Raw genomic sequence first — 20,690 nt, 5'->3', positions numbered from 1 at the left:
ATCTATAGCTTTTTTAACTTTGGCCGTAAGCCACATAGGTTTGATTTTTAGCCTTTTGAACTTGTTGCCCATGGGAATATATTTTGCAGTATGTTCACATACAGTCTTTTTGAAGAACTCCCATTTCTGTGTTGTGTTCATTGATGCCAATATTCCCTCCCAGGCTAAGTCTTGGAGAGCAGCTCTCAGCCTTGGAAAATTGGCTCTCTTAAAGTTGAACATTTTATTTTTCTTGTATGTGCTTGATGCTTACAACTAACAATAAAGGAAATCATGTTATGGTCACTGTTACCCAGATGTTCTGTTATATGGACATTCGTAATAAGCTCTGCATGGTTTGAGATTACCAGGTCCAGCAGAGCATCATTCCTAGTTGGGGCTTCTATGAACTATACCATAAAATTGTCCTGTAGTAGGTTTATACATTTTTGCCCTTTAACTGTTCTTGCAGTACCATTACTCCAGTCAATTTCCAGGTAGTTAAATCCCCCATTATTATCACTGTCCCAGACCTTACAGCCCTTTTGATCTTTGCAAGGAGCTGAGTCTCCACCTCCTCATTAACACTGGGAGGCCTATAACAAACTCCAATGATTACCTTTGTAGTACGCACCCCCATGTGCAGTTCCACCCATACTGCTTCGACCTCATCACACTCCATCAACTATGTTCTCTTTCACATTTGCTCTGAGATCACTTCTCACATAGAGACAGACACCACCACCTTTCCTATTTACCCTGTCTCTCTGAAAGAGAACATAGCCAGGAGTATTAATGACCCAGTCTTGTGAAGAATTAAGCCAAGATTGGGCAATACCAATTAAATCATAGTTCTCTTTGTGCAACAAAGCTTCCAACTCACCTATTTTGCTTGGCAGACTTCTGGCATTGGTGAACAAACACTTGACTTGATTGACACCTTGTTCACACGTATTTTGCATATTTTTAATTTTCATATAAATGGTACCAATTCCACTGGTTGTTTGTAACATGGGAACCTTCTCATCTGCCATAGGCCTCCCCCCATCTTTCCCCATTCCACCCACCAATAAGGATTGACCCCTGTCTGATATGTCTACCCCGTTATGCTCTAATTCTTCCTCCCCCCCTCGAAGTAGAATCTATAAATTTCACGCAAACCAATTAATATACACTTGGAATTGGGATTTTGTTTTTTTTTTTTTACAAAAGACGTAGCAGAATACATTTTGGCTCAAATTTATTGGATATGTTTTATAACCGAAAGTAGAAAATCGTTTTGTTTTTGTTTTTTTTTTCAAAGTTTTCAGTATAATAAAAAATAAAAAGCCCAGTGGTGATCAAACACCACCAAAAGAAAGCTCTATGTGTGTGACAAAAAAATATATATATATATTTTATCTGCGTACAGTGTTGCATGACCAAGCAATTGCCAGTTAAAATAGTGCAGTGCTGAATAGCAAAAAAATGTCCTTGTCATGAAGGGGGTAAAACCTTCCGGAGGTCAAGTGGTCATGTTTTACTACTTTAGGAGCTCCTTAAGCTCCACTGAGAGCTCCTGTTTTACACTTCAGAAGAATGATGTGATGTGTTCCTTGGCAGAAACATTTCCATAGCACAGCACCGCTATTCTACCCATCCCGTTGTTCAATGTGCTTTTTTTTTTTTCTTTTTTCAAACCTGTTAAAAGTGTTGAGATTATTCGTGAGCAAAGTGTCTGTAAGTGAGCAGCAATAGTTCATCAAAGGCTGCCTTTTGTTTGCGTTACTAGACGCAGGTATCTAGGTGCGGCAGATTGCATTGTTTTATGACATGGTATGCACAACTATCGCTTCACAGTCCAATTGTGGCAGCCTCAGAAGGATTATATTTCCACTCCCTTTTAACATCCACATTCCCCTCTGTCCTCTTACCTGCTTCAGATTCCATTTAGCTGTACATACCGTGTGTACTGATCTGACAATTGAAGGAAACCTGTACTGAGAGAAATATAGACACTGCAACTACTGATCAGAAAATGCTGTCATTCTTATCCATTGACTTAAAGGCTAAGTTCACCTTTTCTAACATGTTCCACCTGTATCCAGGGTGTAACGTGTAACCTGTTGCTAAAGAGCAGATCCCATGCCCTCCTGAATCCCTGTTGTGACAGCGGCCCGGGGATCTTCTCCTCGCCTCTGCTGTCACAATTTAAAAACGTGACTGTGAGGGGCTTCATCCACCCAGCCATGTCATTGATTCACAGAGTTCTGTAAATGTGAAAACTACATCTACCACCTGCCACTGTGGCTGACGGCTTGTAATTCTCAATGAACTACCAGGGCGCTGATGTGAGCACTCCAGTAATTCATTGATTCTCCCTGTCATTCAGTAACTGCGTGCCCGTTGGAGGTATGAGCAGACAGCTACACTGACAGTCTGCAGGAGCCCGAGTCTGCACTAGGGTTGCCACCTCATCCCTTCGAATACATATTAATGACACAGGTTCTGAGGCTAATTTAATGCAGATAAGACACTGAGTGAGTTTAATTACCACCCTAATCAGCCAGAGAACCTGTGTCATTAATATATGTTTGGTTATAAGGGGATGAGGTGGCAACCCTAGATTGCTCCCGTGATCTGCTGATTGCAGGTGCAATGCTTTGAAGGCTCCTAATTAAAAAAAATTAAATAAGTGCACATCTTTTTGAACGTGAAAAATGTGCATTTATTATTTTAAGGTAAACTTACCCTTCAAATACTTTGATTTGTCCCAACACAAACAAAGTCCTGACGGCAGAACTTCTGATCTGCAAATATGTTCCAGTGGCTCAGAATGTATGGAAACCACAGATTCAGCATGACAGCCAGGCAATGTGCAGTTTTAGAAGGGAAGGTCAGCAGTTGCATCTTCCATATTTTCCTAGTACAGGTTTCCTTCATCTACAATCTGTAATAAAAGGTAATCGAGTGTACTTGACTCCTGACTGATAAGGGTTCAGCACTTGGGCTTAGTTTAGATAAGACCCCCTGTACAGCCTGGTTCTCTAATGCGGGGGCTCCATGTGGGTGCAAAATCTGATTTCAAGATAAAAGCAGGTACACTTCAACAGATACGTAAGCTTCGATCGTATTTGGGTTCTGACAGATCCAGTTTAATGATATAATTGGATGCATTGAAATCCGTATGTTCTCGGTTCTCATCTGTATTGAATACAGACTCTAATGCTGTTTGAGCAAGGACAGGTCGTGTTCACTGTGTTTGAGATATTGTTCTCATTGTTTTTGCAGTGATCAGAATTCCCATAATTACACATTAATTCCACTGAAGGAGGAGTTCAGCCGGGGGCGTGGCCTGGAGGTTGGCGCAAGGGCCTGGGACAAGGACGATGTTCTGCTTTTCTTCTGTGATGTGGACATCTATTTCACACCAGGATTTCTAGAAACATGCAGAATAAACTCAGAAACGGGTGAGTGCACGCAGGTTGAGGCTGGTCATACATTATACAATTTTCCTTTAGGTTTGATCTCATATTCTATGCTTTTGGTAAATCTAAACGCTTTAATTTGTTTGAAATTGGGCAGGCCCTTGCACTACGTAATTGATGGTAAATCTAAAGAAAATTGAATAGGGAAATGGTATAATGTATGGCCAGCTTAAGTGACCTCTAACAAAGTAGGGGTAGATACAATGTACGACTATAGCAAATCTAAGTTGGAGACTTTTATTGCCTTCCGTAAATAAGACTCCAAAATAGTGGATACTGGGACTACTTGATTGGTAATAAAATCTAGAGAGAAAAAATGAATGAGCAGGTAGATAATATTGCACAGGTTTTATTTCTAATAGATCATGCTGGTTATTGGTCTCCATTGCGGTAATGCTCATTTGTATCTTGATTTACATTTGCTGCGAGATCAGAGTACTGGGTGTCTAATTTGTGTCAGTGGAGCACTAGGAGAGACACTTGTCGAATTTGTGTCAGTGGAGCACTAGGAGAGACACTTGTCGAATTTGTGTCAGTGGAGCACTAGGAGAGACACTTGTCGAATTTGTGTCAGTGGAGCACTAGGAGAGACACTTGTCGAATTTGTGTCAGTGGAGCACTAGGAGAGACACTTGTCGAATTTGTGTCAGTGGAGCACTAGGAGAGACACTTGTCGAATTTGTGTCAGTTGAGCACTAGGAGAGACACTTGTCGAATTTGTGTCAGTGGAGCACTAGGAGAGACACTTGTCGAATTTGTGTCAGTAGAGCACTAGGAGAGACACTTGTCGAATTTGTGTCAGTGGAGCACTAGGAGAGACACTTGTCGAATTTGTGTCAGTGGAGCACTAGGAGAGACACTTGTCGAATTTGTGTCAGTGGAGCACTAGGAGAGACACTTGTCGAATTTGTGTCAGTGGAGCACTAGGAGAGACACTTGTCGAATTTGTGTCAGTTGAGCACTAGGAGAGACACTTGTCGAATTTGTGTCAGTGGAGCACTAGGAGAGACACTTGTCGAATTTGTGTCAGTGGAGCACTAGGAGAGACACTTGTCGAATTTGTGTCAGTGGAGCACTAGGAGAGACACTTGTCGAATTTGTGTCAGTGGAGCACTAGGAGAGACACTTGTCGAATTTGTGTCAGTTGTCTCCAGTGTTTGTGTCAACTGCTCAGTAACCAGTCACCAGAGAATGTGCATTAACCCCTTAGTGACCAGTCTCCAGAGCAGACTTTCTTAATCCTTTTTCTGTAGAATTGTAGCATTCTGCATAAGGTGTTAGTTCTTTGAGCAATTAGCAGATTGATCTCCCTCCTGATGGTTCCAGTACCAAAATTACTCAATAGAGTTGGAGGCAACCAATGTCATCAGTGTAAGCCAGGATCTACAACAACCAGCTTCCTAAGGGCACCCTTTCTACTTACCACTAATTTAAAGGTCCGTCCCTCCCACTCACCACTTAATCAAAGGTCTACCCCTCCCACTGGCCAATTAACCAAATGTCCACCTTTTCCACTCGCCTCCTAACCAAATGTCCACCTTTTCCACTTGCCTCCTAACCAAAGGTCCACCCCTGCCACTGGCCACCTAACCAAAGGTCCACCCCTGCCACTGGCCACCTAACCAAAGGTCCACCCCTGCCACTGGCCACCTAACCAAAGGTCCACCCCTCCCACTGGCCACCTAACCAAAGGTCCACCCCTCCTACTGGCCACCTAACCAAATCGTCCACCCCTCCCACTGGCCACCTAACCAAAGGTCCACCCCTCCCACTGGCCACCTAATCAAAGGACCACTCTTCCCACTGGCCACCCTTCCCAAAGGGCCACCCTTCCCACTGGCCGGCCACCTGACCAAAGGGCCACCCTTCCCACTGGCCGGCCACCTGACCAAAGGGCCACCCTTCCCACTGGCCGGCCACCTGACCGAAGGGCCACCCTTCCCACTGGCCGGCCACCTGACCGAAGGGCCACCCTTCCCACTGGCCGGCCACCTGACCGAAGGGCCACCCTTCCCACTGGCCGGCCACCTGACCGAAGGGCCACCCTTCCCACTGGCCGGCCACCTGACCGAAGGGCCACCCTTCCCACTGGCCGGCCACCTGACCGAAGGGCCACCCTTCCCACTGGCCGGCCACCTGACCGAAGGGCCACCCTTCCCACTGGCCGGCCACCTGACCGAAGGGCCACCCTTCCCACTGGCCGGCCACCTGACCGAAGGGCCAACCTTCCCACTGGCCGGCCACCTGACCAAAGGGCCACCCACCTAACCAAAGGGCCACCCTTCCCACTGGCCGGCCACCTAACCAAAGGGCCACCTTTCCCATTGGCCGGCCACCTAACCAAAGGGGCACCCTTCCCTCTGGCCTCCTAACCAAAGGGGCACCCTTCCCTCTGGCCTCCTAACCAAAGGGCCACCTCACCCACTAGCCACCAAACTAAAGCGCCACCTTTCCCACTGTAAGGATAAGTCAATGTCAAGTGGTTCAAGTAAAAATTTAAAATGGAACCCCACCTTCAAAATTAAGTTGTCCTATAACTCCATTCAAGCACAACAATAACTGTTCTGCGTTCCTTTAAATTGATGCTTTGAACTGAATAGAAGAATACCAAATCCTGAAGTATGTCTTTATTTTCTAGGCAAGAGAGTCTTCTATCCAGTTGTATTTAGTCTTTACAATCCTGCAATTGTGTATGCCAATCTAGATGCACCACCCTCCGTGGACCAACAGCTGGTGAGTATAGTACTTCTGTTTCACCTAAAACATGCATACACTACTGGATAGCACTGTGGGTTCGCCAAACCGAGTGTTGTGAATACACCAGAATAACATGGAATAAAATGACATAAGCTATTCACGGCATAGCAGCAAATTGCAGCAGAAAACCGGTCAGCAGCCCTAACATACCACCAGCAGGCTGCCAGTGGTAAATATCTCATCCAATATTACATAATTACTTTATTAAAAAGAAATAAGGATGTATATGTAATTTTGCTGTCGGGCCTCTTCATAAAAAAAAAAAAATTTAAAAAAAGGAAATAAAAGTGAAGTCGTTGCCTAATGTCAGATTAAAACTCTTTTGGTCATTATGTAGCAATACTTTTACTTTCATTCCTCTTTTCAACAGTAAAAACAATGCCCCCAAGTTAGGCAAGTCACTGGTATGAAAACCTTTTGTGTGACCTTTAATGAAGGTGGGGCTACAGACATACACGTCACATGAAGTTAATAAATGGAATAATGTTTTTAGTCGTCTAGCCGCTTGCCTGTTTACATGACTCATACACAGATGTTTTTTTTTTTTTTGTGAAACGAAGGTGTAAGATTTCACTCTGCCTCTATTACAGTGAATATTGCTGTGCTTCTTTTAAAAGCTGATTTCCAGGAAAATGGCTAAATTCACAAATAAACTGACATGTAAGGGACATAAATTATCTGCCTGGATTTGTATTTATCCATCCACTCCTGAGATTTACACAGCCCTGTCGGACAGCAGAGTCAGCCTAGTGAACTGGAATCTCTCTTAGCTTAGCTTTGTCACCTCCCTACCTCCAGCCTGTTATTGACCGTGAAGGAGCAGCAACAGATTGATGAGGTCATCTCTCTGCTCTCTCCTCCTGTTAGCATTTTGCTTGTCAGCCTATCCGCATTGCAGCACACCTTATTAGCTCCTGCTGCTGCCCCTTTTCTCCCACGCAGGGCTGCTGTACAAGAGACTAAGTCACATTTTGGTATATAATAACATTTAAAGGAGAGGTGTGGTATATTAAAAAAACAAAACCATCAGCACTTACCTCTATGGCTGCAGCATCAGTCCAATGCTGCAGCTGTCCCCTGCCGCCTCTAAGCCTGAGAACTGAGCAATCACATGACTGCTGATCACAGATCATCTCAGGCAGGAGAGGAGGTGGGGGCGGCTGGCTCAGTGGTGTGCTGGGAGGCTGAGCCAGTTGCCGGACAGGAATCTGGGTTGATCCCTACACCTCCAGAGTCTGGAGCGGCTCTCTGAAATCAGCTGACAATGGGCTTTAGTTCACTGTTGGATGATTCTGGGTCACAGGAGAGCACAAGTAAGTGCACTCCTGTGACCCTCAGGAAACCAGCTTTGACCATACTTCTCATTTAGGAATACATTTAAAGTGTTACTAAACCCATATCGGTAAAATCAGTCTGTATATGCAGAAAAGCATGCTTGTTATACTCACTGTGGATCCTAAGGGGTTAATCTTCTGCATTGAGTAAAAAGGCTGTTTGATCCTGTCTTCTCTGATCCTCCCCTTCTTCCAGTGTCCCCCTCTTATCTCCTGATAAGACATATTGTGTGGAGTCGCTCTGCACATGCTCAGTTTGGTATGCTTTACCAAAGAGGGTTTTTTCTTGGGAGAGTGCTTGTGATCAGCACAGGGCCAATTAGCACTGTCAAGACAGAGGTCAGGGGTCCTGCATCCTCCTAGAGCAACATGAAAACTCCTCCTACAAGCTTTAACCAGTGCTCTGCTGGACACTGATAGAAGTCTCAAGAATGCTATAACTGCTGATGAGAAAAGGTATTTAGCAGTTTATATTTACTAAAATAATTGCATTTCCATGTTGTGTGTACTGTGGGAGACCAGATATAGTGAATGCAGGGTCCTGGGTTTAGTAACACTTTAAGGGATTTTGAATGAACACACATTTGTGTATTTTTTGTTATATCTGCCCATATAAGTTCAGCTGGAAAGAAAGAGAGAAAGAATCCATACAAAATTCAGAAATGTAAAGCACACACTGCCAATCCAGGAGAGGGATGGTACAGATTTGTATTACTTGTAATATTACTTTTCATTGCCTTAGGTTCATAAGAAGGACTCCGGCTTCTGGCGAGATTTTGGGTTTGGCATGACTTGTCAGTATAAATCAGATTTCTTATCAATAGGTAAGTCATCCATGTTTGCAGCACAGTGATTCATGTTGTTACATATGTAATTATGCAAACAAACAGTTGCCAATACTGTTGTAGCCTGGCTGTAGTGTTTGTGACATGCCGAATGTATATTGGTGGTGTGTTATGGGGTGATTAGAATGTGGTAGATGCTTTTTAAAGTCCACATCAGCCTGAACTTCAGTTTTAAGGGCCTGGTAACCCACGTATATTAACCACTTTCCTGTCCGGCCCATGTATATAAACGGTTGGATGGGAGCAGTGCAGGAGTGGGTGGCCATTTATAAACATGCTCCCGCATTCCCTGCCTGGGAGCACGCGGTACCGTGATCCGGTGCCCACTGTGTCCAGAGGACACAGATCACTGTGTGAGGTCCCAATCATGTGATCACTGATTGGCCAATCAGTGATCACATGGATAGTAGTAAGCAACATGTCACTTGCTTCCATCATTGCTTACTACTAGTGCCCGCTGTGTCCAAGATTGATCTGTGTGAGGTCCCGATCACATGAATAGGTGTAAGCAAGACGTCACTTCTGACATCATTGCTCACTACGTGTGAAATCTGTGAATGATCACCGAGGTCACATGGTACACAAGGCTATTCACAACAGCCTTGTACCATGTGACGAGCTGAGACCAATCACAGCTCGCACTGTATTTCTCAATGGCTGCAAGAATGCAGTTAGAAAGAAGGAGAAATTATTGCTTTTACAGCCTTTATGGGTGTAAAAGCAATCCGTGTAAAAAAAAAAAAAAAAAAAAAAACTTCACCCCCCCATAAGTAGTACAGTGTCACCATGGTCACACTGTACTGCTAGGGTGACAGTATGTTAAAATAAATACATAATATAAAAAAATGTTTTTGAAAAATTATAATTTTTGGTTATAAACTAATTTGGTTTTTTTTTTTTAATTAAAAAGATAGTGGAATACATTTTGGCCAAGATTTATGAAGAAAGATTATTTATTTGCAAAATTTTATAAGAAAAACACTTTTTTTTTCAAAATTTTTGGCCTTTTTCATTTATATAGCAAAAAAATAAAAATCCCAGTGGTGAATAAAAACCACCAAAATAAAGTTTTATCTGTTTCAAAAAATTCTAAAAAATTCATATGGGTACAGTGTTGCATGACCGCACAATTGTCGTTCAAAGTGTGATAGCACTGAAAGCTAAAAATTTGCCTGGACAGGAAGGGGGTGAAAGTGTCCGGACTGGAAGTGGTTAAAGAACATTGAAATTCCATGGAAGATTCCCACACAAGGGATTCAGCTTCATTCAGCAACAAAGTTAACAGAAAATGCAGAGCCCCCTGTTGGCAGCACCATCGCTCTCATTGATCTCCCAGACCACTGGCTCTTCTGGCTCACTTAGTCCATTATCTCGGGCCACTCCTGGCCTCCACATAGGGCTCTCCCACACTTCTCAGGAACACAGGATTCCCTCCAGCCCCATCCAGACTCACTAGTCACCTCTGCTTTCCCAGTCTCTCCAGACCCGTGTAGTTCTCCTGACTCTCCCAGTCCTGTGGGCAAGAAGTCCTCCCCAACATGGAGTCTCATCTCTCAAGAAAGTCACCCCTCCTGGCTGGAGCACACTACTATCTTCACACACTGACTTTGTCTCTGAATGACCGCAACTGCGTCTGCCCAGAGCTCCTCTCCGATCTGATTTATAATGACCCTACACACCCATGTACTCACACAGGCTGCAGGCATTTAGCAACGCTTGGCCATGGGTTCTAAGGTTCTGTCCCACCCAAGACACTTTGTAACCTTCAAACTCCATGCCCTGATCTTGGCTTACAAAACCCAGAGAAAGCTGCAAAGTACAGCTTTATGGCTCATAACTAACTCCCTGAAGATTCTCAAACTGCAAATGTGAGAATCCCGTGTCACCCTTACCTCCCTTTCTTAATCTCACATCTTGATAGGGTCTCAATCTGTCACAGTGGCTATATACAAGGACCCCACACTGTCACAGTGGCTGTATACAAGGACCCCGCACTGTCACAGTGGCTATATACAAGGGCCCCACACTGTCACAGTGGCTATATTCAAGGACCCCACACTGTCACAGTGGCTATATTCAAGGACCCCACACTGTCACAGTGGCTATATACAAGGGCCCCACACTGTCACAGTGGCTATATACAAGGATCCCACACTGTCAGTGGCTATATACAAGGACCCTACACTGTCATATTGGCTATATACAAGGGCCCCACACTGTCACAGTGGCTATATACAAGGACCCCACACTGTCACAGTGGCTATATTCAAGGACCCCACACTGTCACAGTGGCTATATACAAGGGCCCCACACTGTCACAGTTGCTATATACAAGGGCCCCACACTGTCACAGTTGCTATATACAAGGGCCCCACACTGTCACAGTTGCTATATACAAGGGCCCCACACTGTCACAGTTGCTATATACAAGGGCCCCACACTGTCACAGTTGCTATATACAAGGGCCCCACACTGTCACAGTTGCTATATACAAGGGCCCCACACTGTCACAGTTGCTATATACAAGGGCCCCACACTGTCACAGTTGCTATATACAAGGGCCCCACACTGTCACAGTTGCTATATACAAGGGCCCCACACTATCATATTGGCTATATACAAGGGCCTCACACTGTCACAGTTGCTATATACAAGGGCCCAACACTGTCAGTGACTATATACAAGGGCCCCACACTGTCACAGTTGCTATATACAAGGGCCGCACACTGTCACAGTTGCTATATACAAGGGCCGCACACTGTCACAGTTGCTATATATATATATATATGGGCCCCACACTTATATGGAGCAGGTACCTACATCTGGCAGGTACCCACTCCCATTTCTGGAATCACCTAGATAATTTCAGTGGAAGTTCGTTCCCCCCCACCCTGTCCACAGCCGCACGAGACATGTCACAGGAGGCTTTAGGTCTATTCCTACAGCACAGCGTGACTGTCACAGGCACAGTGAGGAGATGGTTAAGCTGCAGGGGGTCACAGTTGGCTTCCCACAGTAAACCTGCTGGTGCCAGGGACCAGAAGACTGGCAAAGAACCAGCCGGGGTGAGGAAAGCGCGGGATCCCTGGACAGGTAAGTGTCCTTTTATTAAAAGTCATCAGCTACAGTATTTGTAGCTGCTACATAGTTACATAGTTAGTCTGGCTGAAAAAAGACAAAAGTCCACCCAGTTCAACCATAAAAAAAAAAAAATTATAATTCTATACCCAATCCAGAGGAAGGCAAAAAACCCAGCAAAGCATGATACAATTTACATTTCTTTTCCTCCAGACAGAGTGCCCCCTTGTCCTCTGTAATGACCTCAGGGTGAATAGCTCTACACCGAGTTCACTATATGGACCACTGATGTATTTATACATGTTGATCATATCCCCCCCTTAATTTCCTCTTCTCAAGAGAGAATAAATTCAGTTCCTCTAATATTTCCTCATAGCTGATCTCCTCCATGCCTCATATCAGTTTGTTTGCCCTTCTCTGTACTTTCTCCAGTTCCCCAATGTTCTTTTTGTGAATTGGTGCCCAAAACTGAACTGTGTATTCCAGATGAGGTCTTACTAATGATTTGCATCAGGAGAAATTATATCTCTCTCTCTGGAGTCTATACCTCTTTTAATACAAGAGAGGATTTTGCTCGGTTTAGAAATCGCAGCTTGGCATTGCATGCCATTATTAAGCTGCTGACTTTTTTTTTTCAGGGTGAAAATTCTCTTTAACTGCTTCCTGTCCGCCCCATAGCAGAAATACTGCTACAGGGCATATATATATGTATATATGTGTGTGTGTGTGTGTGTGTGTGTGTGTGTGTGTGTGGCACAGCCATACAAAGCAGTGTGCTTACAGTAGAAAGGACAGACACAGCATACTGTGAAACAGCACACAGTTAACTCTTTGAGCGCCCCAGAGACAAAGACATAGCAGAATACATTTTGCCCTAAATTTATGATGAAATTTGATTTTTTAAATTTTTTTATTGGACATGTTTAATAGGAAAAAGTCAAAAATATTATTTTTTTTTTCTCAAAATTGACGGTCTTTTTTTGTTTATAGCGCAAAAAATAAAAACTGCACAGGCGATCAAATACCACCGAAAGAAAGCTATATTTGTGGAGAAAAAAAGTACAAATTTCATTTGGGTGCAGCGTTGCATGATTGCACAATTGTTAAAGTAACGCTGCGCTGTAACGCAAAAAATGGCCCGGACAGGAAGGGGGTAAATCCTCTGGAGGGCAAGTGGTTAAGTTAAGAATTGTTAGTGAATGACTTCTCTAGTGTGTAAAATGTGCAATGGATTCAATGGCTGCTACAATAAATCTTTCTGTATTCAGTTCCACATTCAGGTCTCTTGCTGATCTTTACTGATAGTTTGTCTCCCTCTTGTGGAAAGATTGAATAACAACCCCTTTGTGCTCATTGTGTCATTCTTGTCTTTTCCAGGTGGCTTTGATTTGGAAGTCAGAGGCTGGGGAGGGGAAGATGTTCATTTGTACAGAAAATACCTCCATGGAGATTTGATTGTGGTGCGGACACCAGTGCCAGGCCTGTTTCATCTATGGCATGAGAAGCATTGTGTGGATGAACTCACTCCAGAGCAGTATCGCATGTGCATTCAGTCTAAGGCCATGAACGAGGCCTCTCACCCACACCTCGGCATGTTAGTGTTCCGGGACGAAATCGAGGCCCACTTGCACAAGCAAGCCTTCAGGACAAATAATGAACCAGAGGCATGAGCCATCAAGTGCCACATGGAACCATAAAAGCCCTAAAATTCGGAAATGAGTAGTCAGTTGGGCCTGAATGGGACATAGGTACAATATTATGGATGCAGGACATCATCGCTGATGCATAAAGCATATCATGAGATCATTGAAGCTTTCTGTGCCATACTATCCATTGCAAAGTTGTCTAGGTAATTCTGGACAGGAATCTGAGAACTTGTACTCTACTATGCTTTGTATGTCTGATCAGCGCAGAGAATAATCAGAATGAATGTTATGTTTACTCTACCAGATCAGGATATCCATATCTAGCTAAGTGTATTCCCATGGATAGGCACAGCAAAGGGAACACAAAGGTACGTCTGGGCCCAGTAATGGACATTTTTTGTGTGCCTTACTACTGCAGAGGGAGAGACTCGTATGATGACTGCAGAGGGAGCGACTCGTATGATGACTGCGGGAGTAGCGACCCGTATGATCAGTGCCGAGATAGCGTCCCGTGCGTGGGGAGTGACCCATACGATCACTGCAGGGGTGAGCAACCCATATGATCACTGCGAGGGGAGCGACCCGTATGATCACTGCGAGGGGAGCGACCCGTATGATCACTGCGGGGGGGGGGGGAGCAACCTGTATGATCACTGCGAGGGGAGTGACCCGTATGATCACTGCAGGGAGAGCAACCCATATGATCACTGCAGGAGGGCTACCGTATGATCATTGTGGGGAGAGTGACCTGTATGATCACTGCAGGGAGAGTGACTTGTATGATCACTGCGGGGTGGGGGTCTACCCGTATGATCACTGCAGGAAAAGAAGAATGTGTAAATATCAGATTTTTTTTTTTTTCTTTTTTTTACTTTTGCTAAGTTTGATTTGGTTTGATTTTATTTTGGTCCCTTTTTTTTTAATCATGGAACAAGCGTTCGGAAGGTAGGTTGTAGAACTGTCCTGCACATCCTTCACATTATGGCTGAAGAATTCCATAGTGTGAATGGTTTGTTTCCGGCTGGCAGGTCAGATTAAGCACAATTATTTGTTCACCTCAGCTGCCAGAGGAGAAGGCAACATAGCACAGCAATAATCGGAGACAAGTACATATGAAGGAAATAGTATGACTGGGACACACATTCTGTGCTTCAGGAGGGAGGTCAGAAGCCGCTATGTGTGGCCGGGACGCTTACACTAGGCTAAAGGCTGGTTAATGGTACAGTCCAGTCATTGAAGATGAAGCCTTGATTGGCATACAGGGGTACCGTCTATCTGCTCCATACACTTTTTTTCATCCAGGGATTGTAGGAGAATACCAGTCATCATCCTTTCTTCTGTACGTATTGTGGAGATCTAAGAACGGACCTGCTTGGAATGCTGGGCCATGCACTGCAAGCCCTGTACTGACTCACATATAGCAAACAAAATGGAAAGTTTCTTAGAGCCATCAATCCAATTCCAGTCTACTATTGAAGTTTCCTTCTTGCACCACCAATCACATTCAGACAGAGAAGTTGAAGAGAACAGACTTCAGTCTGACAGGCCTCCTACTGCCCCTGGGAGGCGCTCTCTGGAATCTGGATACAGGTGATTAGAGAGAACTGCTACTAAGGGCAGTGGCGTAGTTTTAGCACAGAGCAGTGTTCATCAATGGCTGCACTTCAATTGTTTTCTGTATTTTTCTTTGACTGGTTATTCCATTTAGAAATGAAAGTTTCAGCTGTGGTAGCCGACATATCTGCTTTCGTTGGACAGCACCCTTTAATGTGTTTAATAAAGTGTGTGAACCCTCACCTTGTATAACAACAAATTTAAAATAGAAATGAAAAGCAAATAATTTGTGTATATTTATATGAAAAAACATAAATATTTTCTTTTTTTTTTTTTTTTTTTTTTTAAGCGATCACATAACCTCTGTTCTCAGCTGCATAAAGGGCTTAGAGAGGGGGGTGGGGGTGGAGAAAGAGCGATACACTGACCTTCACAGTGAATGGCTGTGCAGGGGTGGCATGTCATCCTGATCATTGGAAGACAGGTAGGCTGTTCTCCCATCACAGCTAGAAAATGACAATGCTGGGATGGATGTGCTCTCAAGCCTAGTGTGGTCAGAAATTGGAAAGCAGAAGGACTGGTAGGATCACCAGGGATTTCACACAAAGGAAGCAATACAAAGAGAACAGAATAGTTTTTAACGCAAGTACATGGGACAGCAGGCACATATCAGGGATGTGAAATGTAGATCAGTTAAAGAGGCTTATCACTTAAATAACATTTTCTTTTACTGTAGTACATATCTTTCGTGTTACTCTTCTGTGAAAATAGAAAAGAAATCCCATCCTTTCGGCAAACCCCATCCCCCATAACACTATGCAGGGGTTCTTCTTCTCCACAGCAGCTGTGTCATTCATTTGCAGAGATCTGTTTATGAATGAACTACAAGTCCCATCTTCCCCACCACAGATGGAGTTGTAGAAAACAAATGCAGTGCTCATCACACTTGTAGTCCATTGACACTTCCTCCAGCTCTGCAACTGAAAGGGTGAACCTGTCCCCCTCCAAATGTGTTACATAGAAACAAGAGGACTGACTCCAGCTCAGGTTCACATTAAATGAGACCTCTGCCATACACACAACCTGACTATATTTGTAGCTACAATACCAATGTGAAGACATTTTAGTTTTTGTGAGCATAGATCAGAACAAGTAAAATATAATATAATTGCTGACTTGTTTAGTTTCTCTGCTCTAGGAGACTGTTATCTGTGAATGTCATTAGTATTTGTAGCACAGTATTTAAATCCATCATCCTAAGTGAGGAAGTATATAAAGTTCATTTTTAGACACTTTCAAAATTTAAAAGCAAGTCCAAATGGAAGGTGCCTGGCATGGCCTTTATTAATCCTAAAACCTCTGATGTTGGTTTCACAGCGGAACTATTGATTTTGGTTGATATAATGGTTTAAAAAACCATTCAAGGCATGCCGGGCATGCTAACTGTCACATGTACTTGTGCTAGCAACCAGACTGTCAAACCATCAAATGGCTGGTGCCATAACTGATCACATATGCAGCCACATGGCAGTTGCAGATCAAATAGAGGCTAAGATGGCAGCTTCCTTGGCTGAAATGATTGGAGGGTTTAATTCCAATGTACGATCTTATCTTTCCTGACCAAAGTGCAAAGAATCTGCTGAATCTTCTTCAAAGAGAGCAGCCTTATTGGCTACTGAGAAGTTCTTACTGGACAGGGTGGGCAAGGCTTAGACCAGCTTTTCTCAACACAGAGGAACCCTTGACCCCTGCTAAATATTACTAGATCTACAACTTATGATACATTAGTGGGAAGGTCAGAAAGAAGAATGTTCCTTACAATTGTCATTGGGAAGAATCCCCACCTTACAGATAGCTAAAAGGATCCATGGTGTCAGTGGGAACTTACAAGGAGAAATTTTAATTGCTATAGAAACCACTAGCAACCTCTGGAGGAGCCCTAGTGTTCCATGGAACCCTGATTGAGAAACACTGGCTTAGACCATTTAAGTGGGAAAGCCCAGGCCTTACTAATGGAGTAAAACAAGCATCAAACAGAAGGACATACACAGTATTCAAACAGGACAACATGGGATAGCCATTAAACAATATTTGTTTCTGGTGAATTAAGAGTTTCACAGTTTTTAAAAATCTAATTTTCTTTTCTTTTTAAAATGCAAACCTGACAAAGAGTTAAACTTGTGTAATAGCAGTGCCTAAAGGAAATGATAATGGTTATGGGTTGATTTAATCTTACCTTAGTAAAATAAATTAGGTTTTAATAAATACAGGGCATGTCTTTGACACAGAATCATGGGAATTTGTGATGTGTTGGGAGTTGTGGCTCTGCTTTGAACCTGGCAGGAATGTAGTGTGTAGGTCTACATCAAAGCAGACCCCCTCCATACCAAACCAAAAACTGCAGGTGCACATGGATTTGCCCGCTGATATATACTGTAAACATACTCCATGCCTATGTACATTAAATGATTTGTTGGTGAACTTACAATTTAATTCATTTAACTTTCTGGTTTTCTGAGGCAGTGACATAGCCGGGCCTTCAGCTGTCCAATGGGAAGGCTACATCACCAATGACTTCCAGCAGATCATGTGTGTGTACAGTGCAGGATCTCTCTGGGATAATGACACATTGCTAATATTATGGCAATGCATAAACAATAATAAACCAATCAGATCTTGTACAGCGCATGCGTGAGATCTGGCGCAGTTGTCCTTGGTGGGCCAGTGCACAGAACAAGGTAGAAGCCAGTGTCCGATTACTTTTCATTTAATACAGCGGCTTGGTTTTTGGGAAGGAAGGAGCAGTGGGATTGGACACTAAAGAATCATGTCATTGCCACATTTCATTAGTGCTGGTGGGTTTTTTTATGGGGGGGCACTTTTTTTTTTTAATTCTTTTACTTAACATAAAATAAAAAACTGTAAAGCAGTTACAAAGTTCATGGTCCTAATAAAGCTGGCCATAGACTGTTTGAATCTTGGCCAGTTCAGCAGGGACCAGCTAAGATTCAAACCATGTATGGGCAGGCTGAGTGTACCCAAGTTGATCGATCGATCGATCAACTTGGGTACAACCAATCTGTTGGATTTTACATGCGATTATTCTCCTGGTGGGAATGTCTGTTCCCTTTCTCCCCCTCCACCGGGAGAACACAATGGCTTAGCGGAAGGGACTCTCCCATGACTGTGTTGATGGCGGAATCAAGTGATTTTTCTTTCCCGCAAGACAATAGGAAAAAAAGGGTTCTTCCCTAATCTACCTCCTGGGTCCAATAGAACCAACTCTTTCAATATCTCTCTTCTTGATGGTGCAAGGTTTTCCTGAAGTCCTCCATGGTACTGATAGCATTTACTGCTGTGATCCATTGGCCTATTGATGAGGTTTGGTCCATTTTCCAATTGGATGGGATGGGGGGGGGGGGGCACTTTTGGCACTTCTATTAAATAATTTTCATTCAACTACAGGTTTGCTTCAACTCTATACAGCTAGAGAAAAATAAAACATTGCAGTATTAACAAGAAGAAAGATGAGATTGTGAAGGTTGGCCAAGGAGGGGGTCAATACTTTTGTTATCACGGCACCAAGCAGCAGTTCAGTTTTATATATAAGGTACTATAATTTCTCTGTGACATGTTTTGTGTCCTTGTCCTTTTATTCTGCCCTTTTCTGGGTGTAAAAGTTAAACACATTTTTTAAATGAAGGATTTAATTTTGGTCTATTCGTGTTTTTCTTCCTTGCCTTTCAAATTCTGGAATCCTCCAATTACAGCTCATTTTAACATTTACCAAAGAGCTTTGCTTTTAATAAAAGGATGTAGGAAAATCGCAGACAAAGCTAGATGTTACTTTGTTGTCATAAGTAACTGAAGCAATGGAACTAATAAAGATTTTTTTTTTTTCTTTTAGCTATGGACTATGTTTTGTTTATATTTGTATGTTCTGCTGTTTACAGTATTTGGTGGACTGAAGTCCCACCATTCATACACAATGTTTTGTCTACTTCTGAACCAGTAGTATTACAGTTTATATAAACCAGTTCAAATTGCGGGCTTTGTTTCTTTGTTTTTGTTTTTTTTATACTTTACTGTTGCCTTTATTTATAAAGATGTTTGTTGATTTGGTAAAATACTTTCTTTTTGGTAGGTGGTATACACAGCACCAGAGCGCAAAGAACACTTATTCCAGGTCAGATCTACAGCATGATTTTTAAACCATTCGCTATGCTCCAGAGGCCCCTAAACAGCACTGTCTGTGGAAAAGTACTGAGACTAGAGAAAAGGTCGTGTGAATTGGGTATATTCAATAATCAGTACATAGCCAGGTTGAAAAAAGACCAAAAAAGTCCATCTAGTTCAACCAATATACTTACGTGGCAGGGGAGATACCACATTCAGGAAGGTGGTTTTTCCAGGGTGAGACTCATCCATTGCACGGAAAAAAAAAAGCCTCCATATATAGAATCCTATACGCACAGTTGATCCAGAGGAAGGAAAAATTACCCCTATGAAGCCTGATCCAATTTGCTCCAGCAGGGAAAAACATTTGAATCCTGATCCACCGGGAGGCAATTGGATATTCGCTGGATCAACAATCCCTGATGTTATTGCCTATTATTATTAATAGCCAGTTATATTTTGTGCATTTTATTAAAACAATCTATTGAGCTGGCTAGAACCAGTTATTGAGGGAACCTATTCCACATTTTCACAGCTTTTGCTGTGAAAAATCCTTTCCATATGCATAGTTAAAATCTCTTTTCCTCCTGATAAGCAGAGTGCCCCCTTGTTCTTTGTAATGAACTTAAAGTTCACTATGTGGACCACTTTTGTATTTACATAGTTGGTAACGTTGAGTAGAGCCTGGTCCATCCAGTTCATCTGGGGTGTAGGTGACACTACTGGTGTTCATATCCCTTTACATTGTGTTCGCTAAGAAGTGTTTAAAAGTATCTACACCACTAACACTGTAAGGGAGTTCCACATCTTTACTGCTTGAACAGTAAAGAACCCCTTATGCAGTTGAAGATTGAACTTTGTTGTTTGGCCTTTTGTCTTCTTTAGAGATGTATAATTAAATAGTTCTCTTCCAATGATACAGCTCATTTAGTTAAGGAAAATTGTGTTTCTGTCACTTGTATTACAGAAAAACTACACTGCTCAAAAGAATTAAAGGAACACTTTTTAATTAGAGTATAGCATCAAGTCAATGAAACTCCTGGGATATTGATCTGGTCAGTTAGGTAGCAGAGGGGGTTGTTAATCAGTTTCAGCTGCTTTGGTATTAATGAAATTAACAACAGGTGCACTAGATGAGCAACAATGAGATGACCCTCAAAACAGAAATGGTTTTACAGGTGGAGGCCACTGATAGTTTTCCCTACTCATCTTTTTCTGACTTTTTTCTACTAGTTTTCCATTTCGCTAGGGTCAGTGTCACTACTGGTAGCATGAGGTGATACCTGGACCCTACAGTGGTTGCACAGGCAGTCCAACTCCTCCAGGATGGCACATAACTACGGGCCATTGCCGAAGGTTTGCTGTGTCTCCCAGCAGTCTCAAAGAGCATAGAGGAGATTCCAGGAGACAGGGAGTTACTCTAGGAGAGCTGGACAGGGCCATAGAATGTCCTTAACCCATCAGCAGAACCGGTATCTGCTCCATTGTGCAAGAAAGAACAGGATGAGCACTGCCAGAGCCCTACAAAATGACCAACAGCAGGCTACTGGTGTGAATGTCACCTGACCAAACATCATAAACAGACTTCATGAGGGTGGCCTGAGGGACCAATGTATTCTAGTGAGTCTTGAGCCCACTGACTGGCACCATAGAGCTTGATTGGCATTTACCATTAAACATAGAATTGGCAGGTCTTCCACTGGCACCCTGTGCTTTTCACAGATGAGAGCAGGTTCACCCTGAGCACATATGACAGGGTCTGGAGAAACCAAGGGAGAACATTATGCTGCCTGTAACTTTGTAAGCATGACCATATTGGTGGTGGGTCAGTGATGGTCTGGGGAGGCATATCCA

At 43.1% G+C, this 20,690-nt stretch overlaps 1 protein-coding gene across 1 annotated transcript in view; it reads left to right on the top strand.

The window, feature by feature from the left end:
* Nucleotides 1–18,706, top strand: part of CSGALNACT2 (chondroitin sulfate N-acetylgalactosaminyltransferase 2) — a 99,845-nt gene extending 81,139 nt beyond the window's left edge. The window contains exons 5-8 of the mRNA XM_089682496.1: nt 3,250–3,428; nt 6,085–6,179; nt 8,280–8,361; nt 12,838–18,706. Coding sequence (XP_089538622.1) covers nt 3,250–3,428; nt 6,085–6,179; nt 8,280–8,361; nt 12,838–13,130 — 649 coding nt within the window. The 3' untranslated portion in view covers nt 13,131–18,706. The remainder of the gene's footprint in view (nt 1–3,249; nt 3,429–6,084; nt 6,180–8,279; nt 8,362–12,837) is intronic.
* Nucleotides 18,707–20,690: the final 1,984 nt, after the last annotated feature.

This window comes from Staurois parvus, unplaced genomic scaffold (assembly GCF_062004578.1).
Source record: "Staurois parvus isolate SC_StPar_1 unplaced genomic scaffold, SC_StPar_1.0 ptg000291l, whole genome shotgun sequence".
Taxonomy (NCBI): Eukaryota; Metazoa; Chordata; class Amphibia; order Anura; family Ranidae; genus Staurois; species Staurois parvus.
The sequence above is the reverse complement of the archived record's forward strand: the minus strand, read 5'-3'. Positions and strand labels throughout refer to the sequence as shown.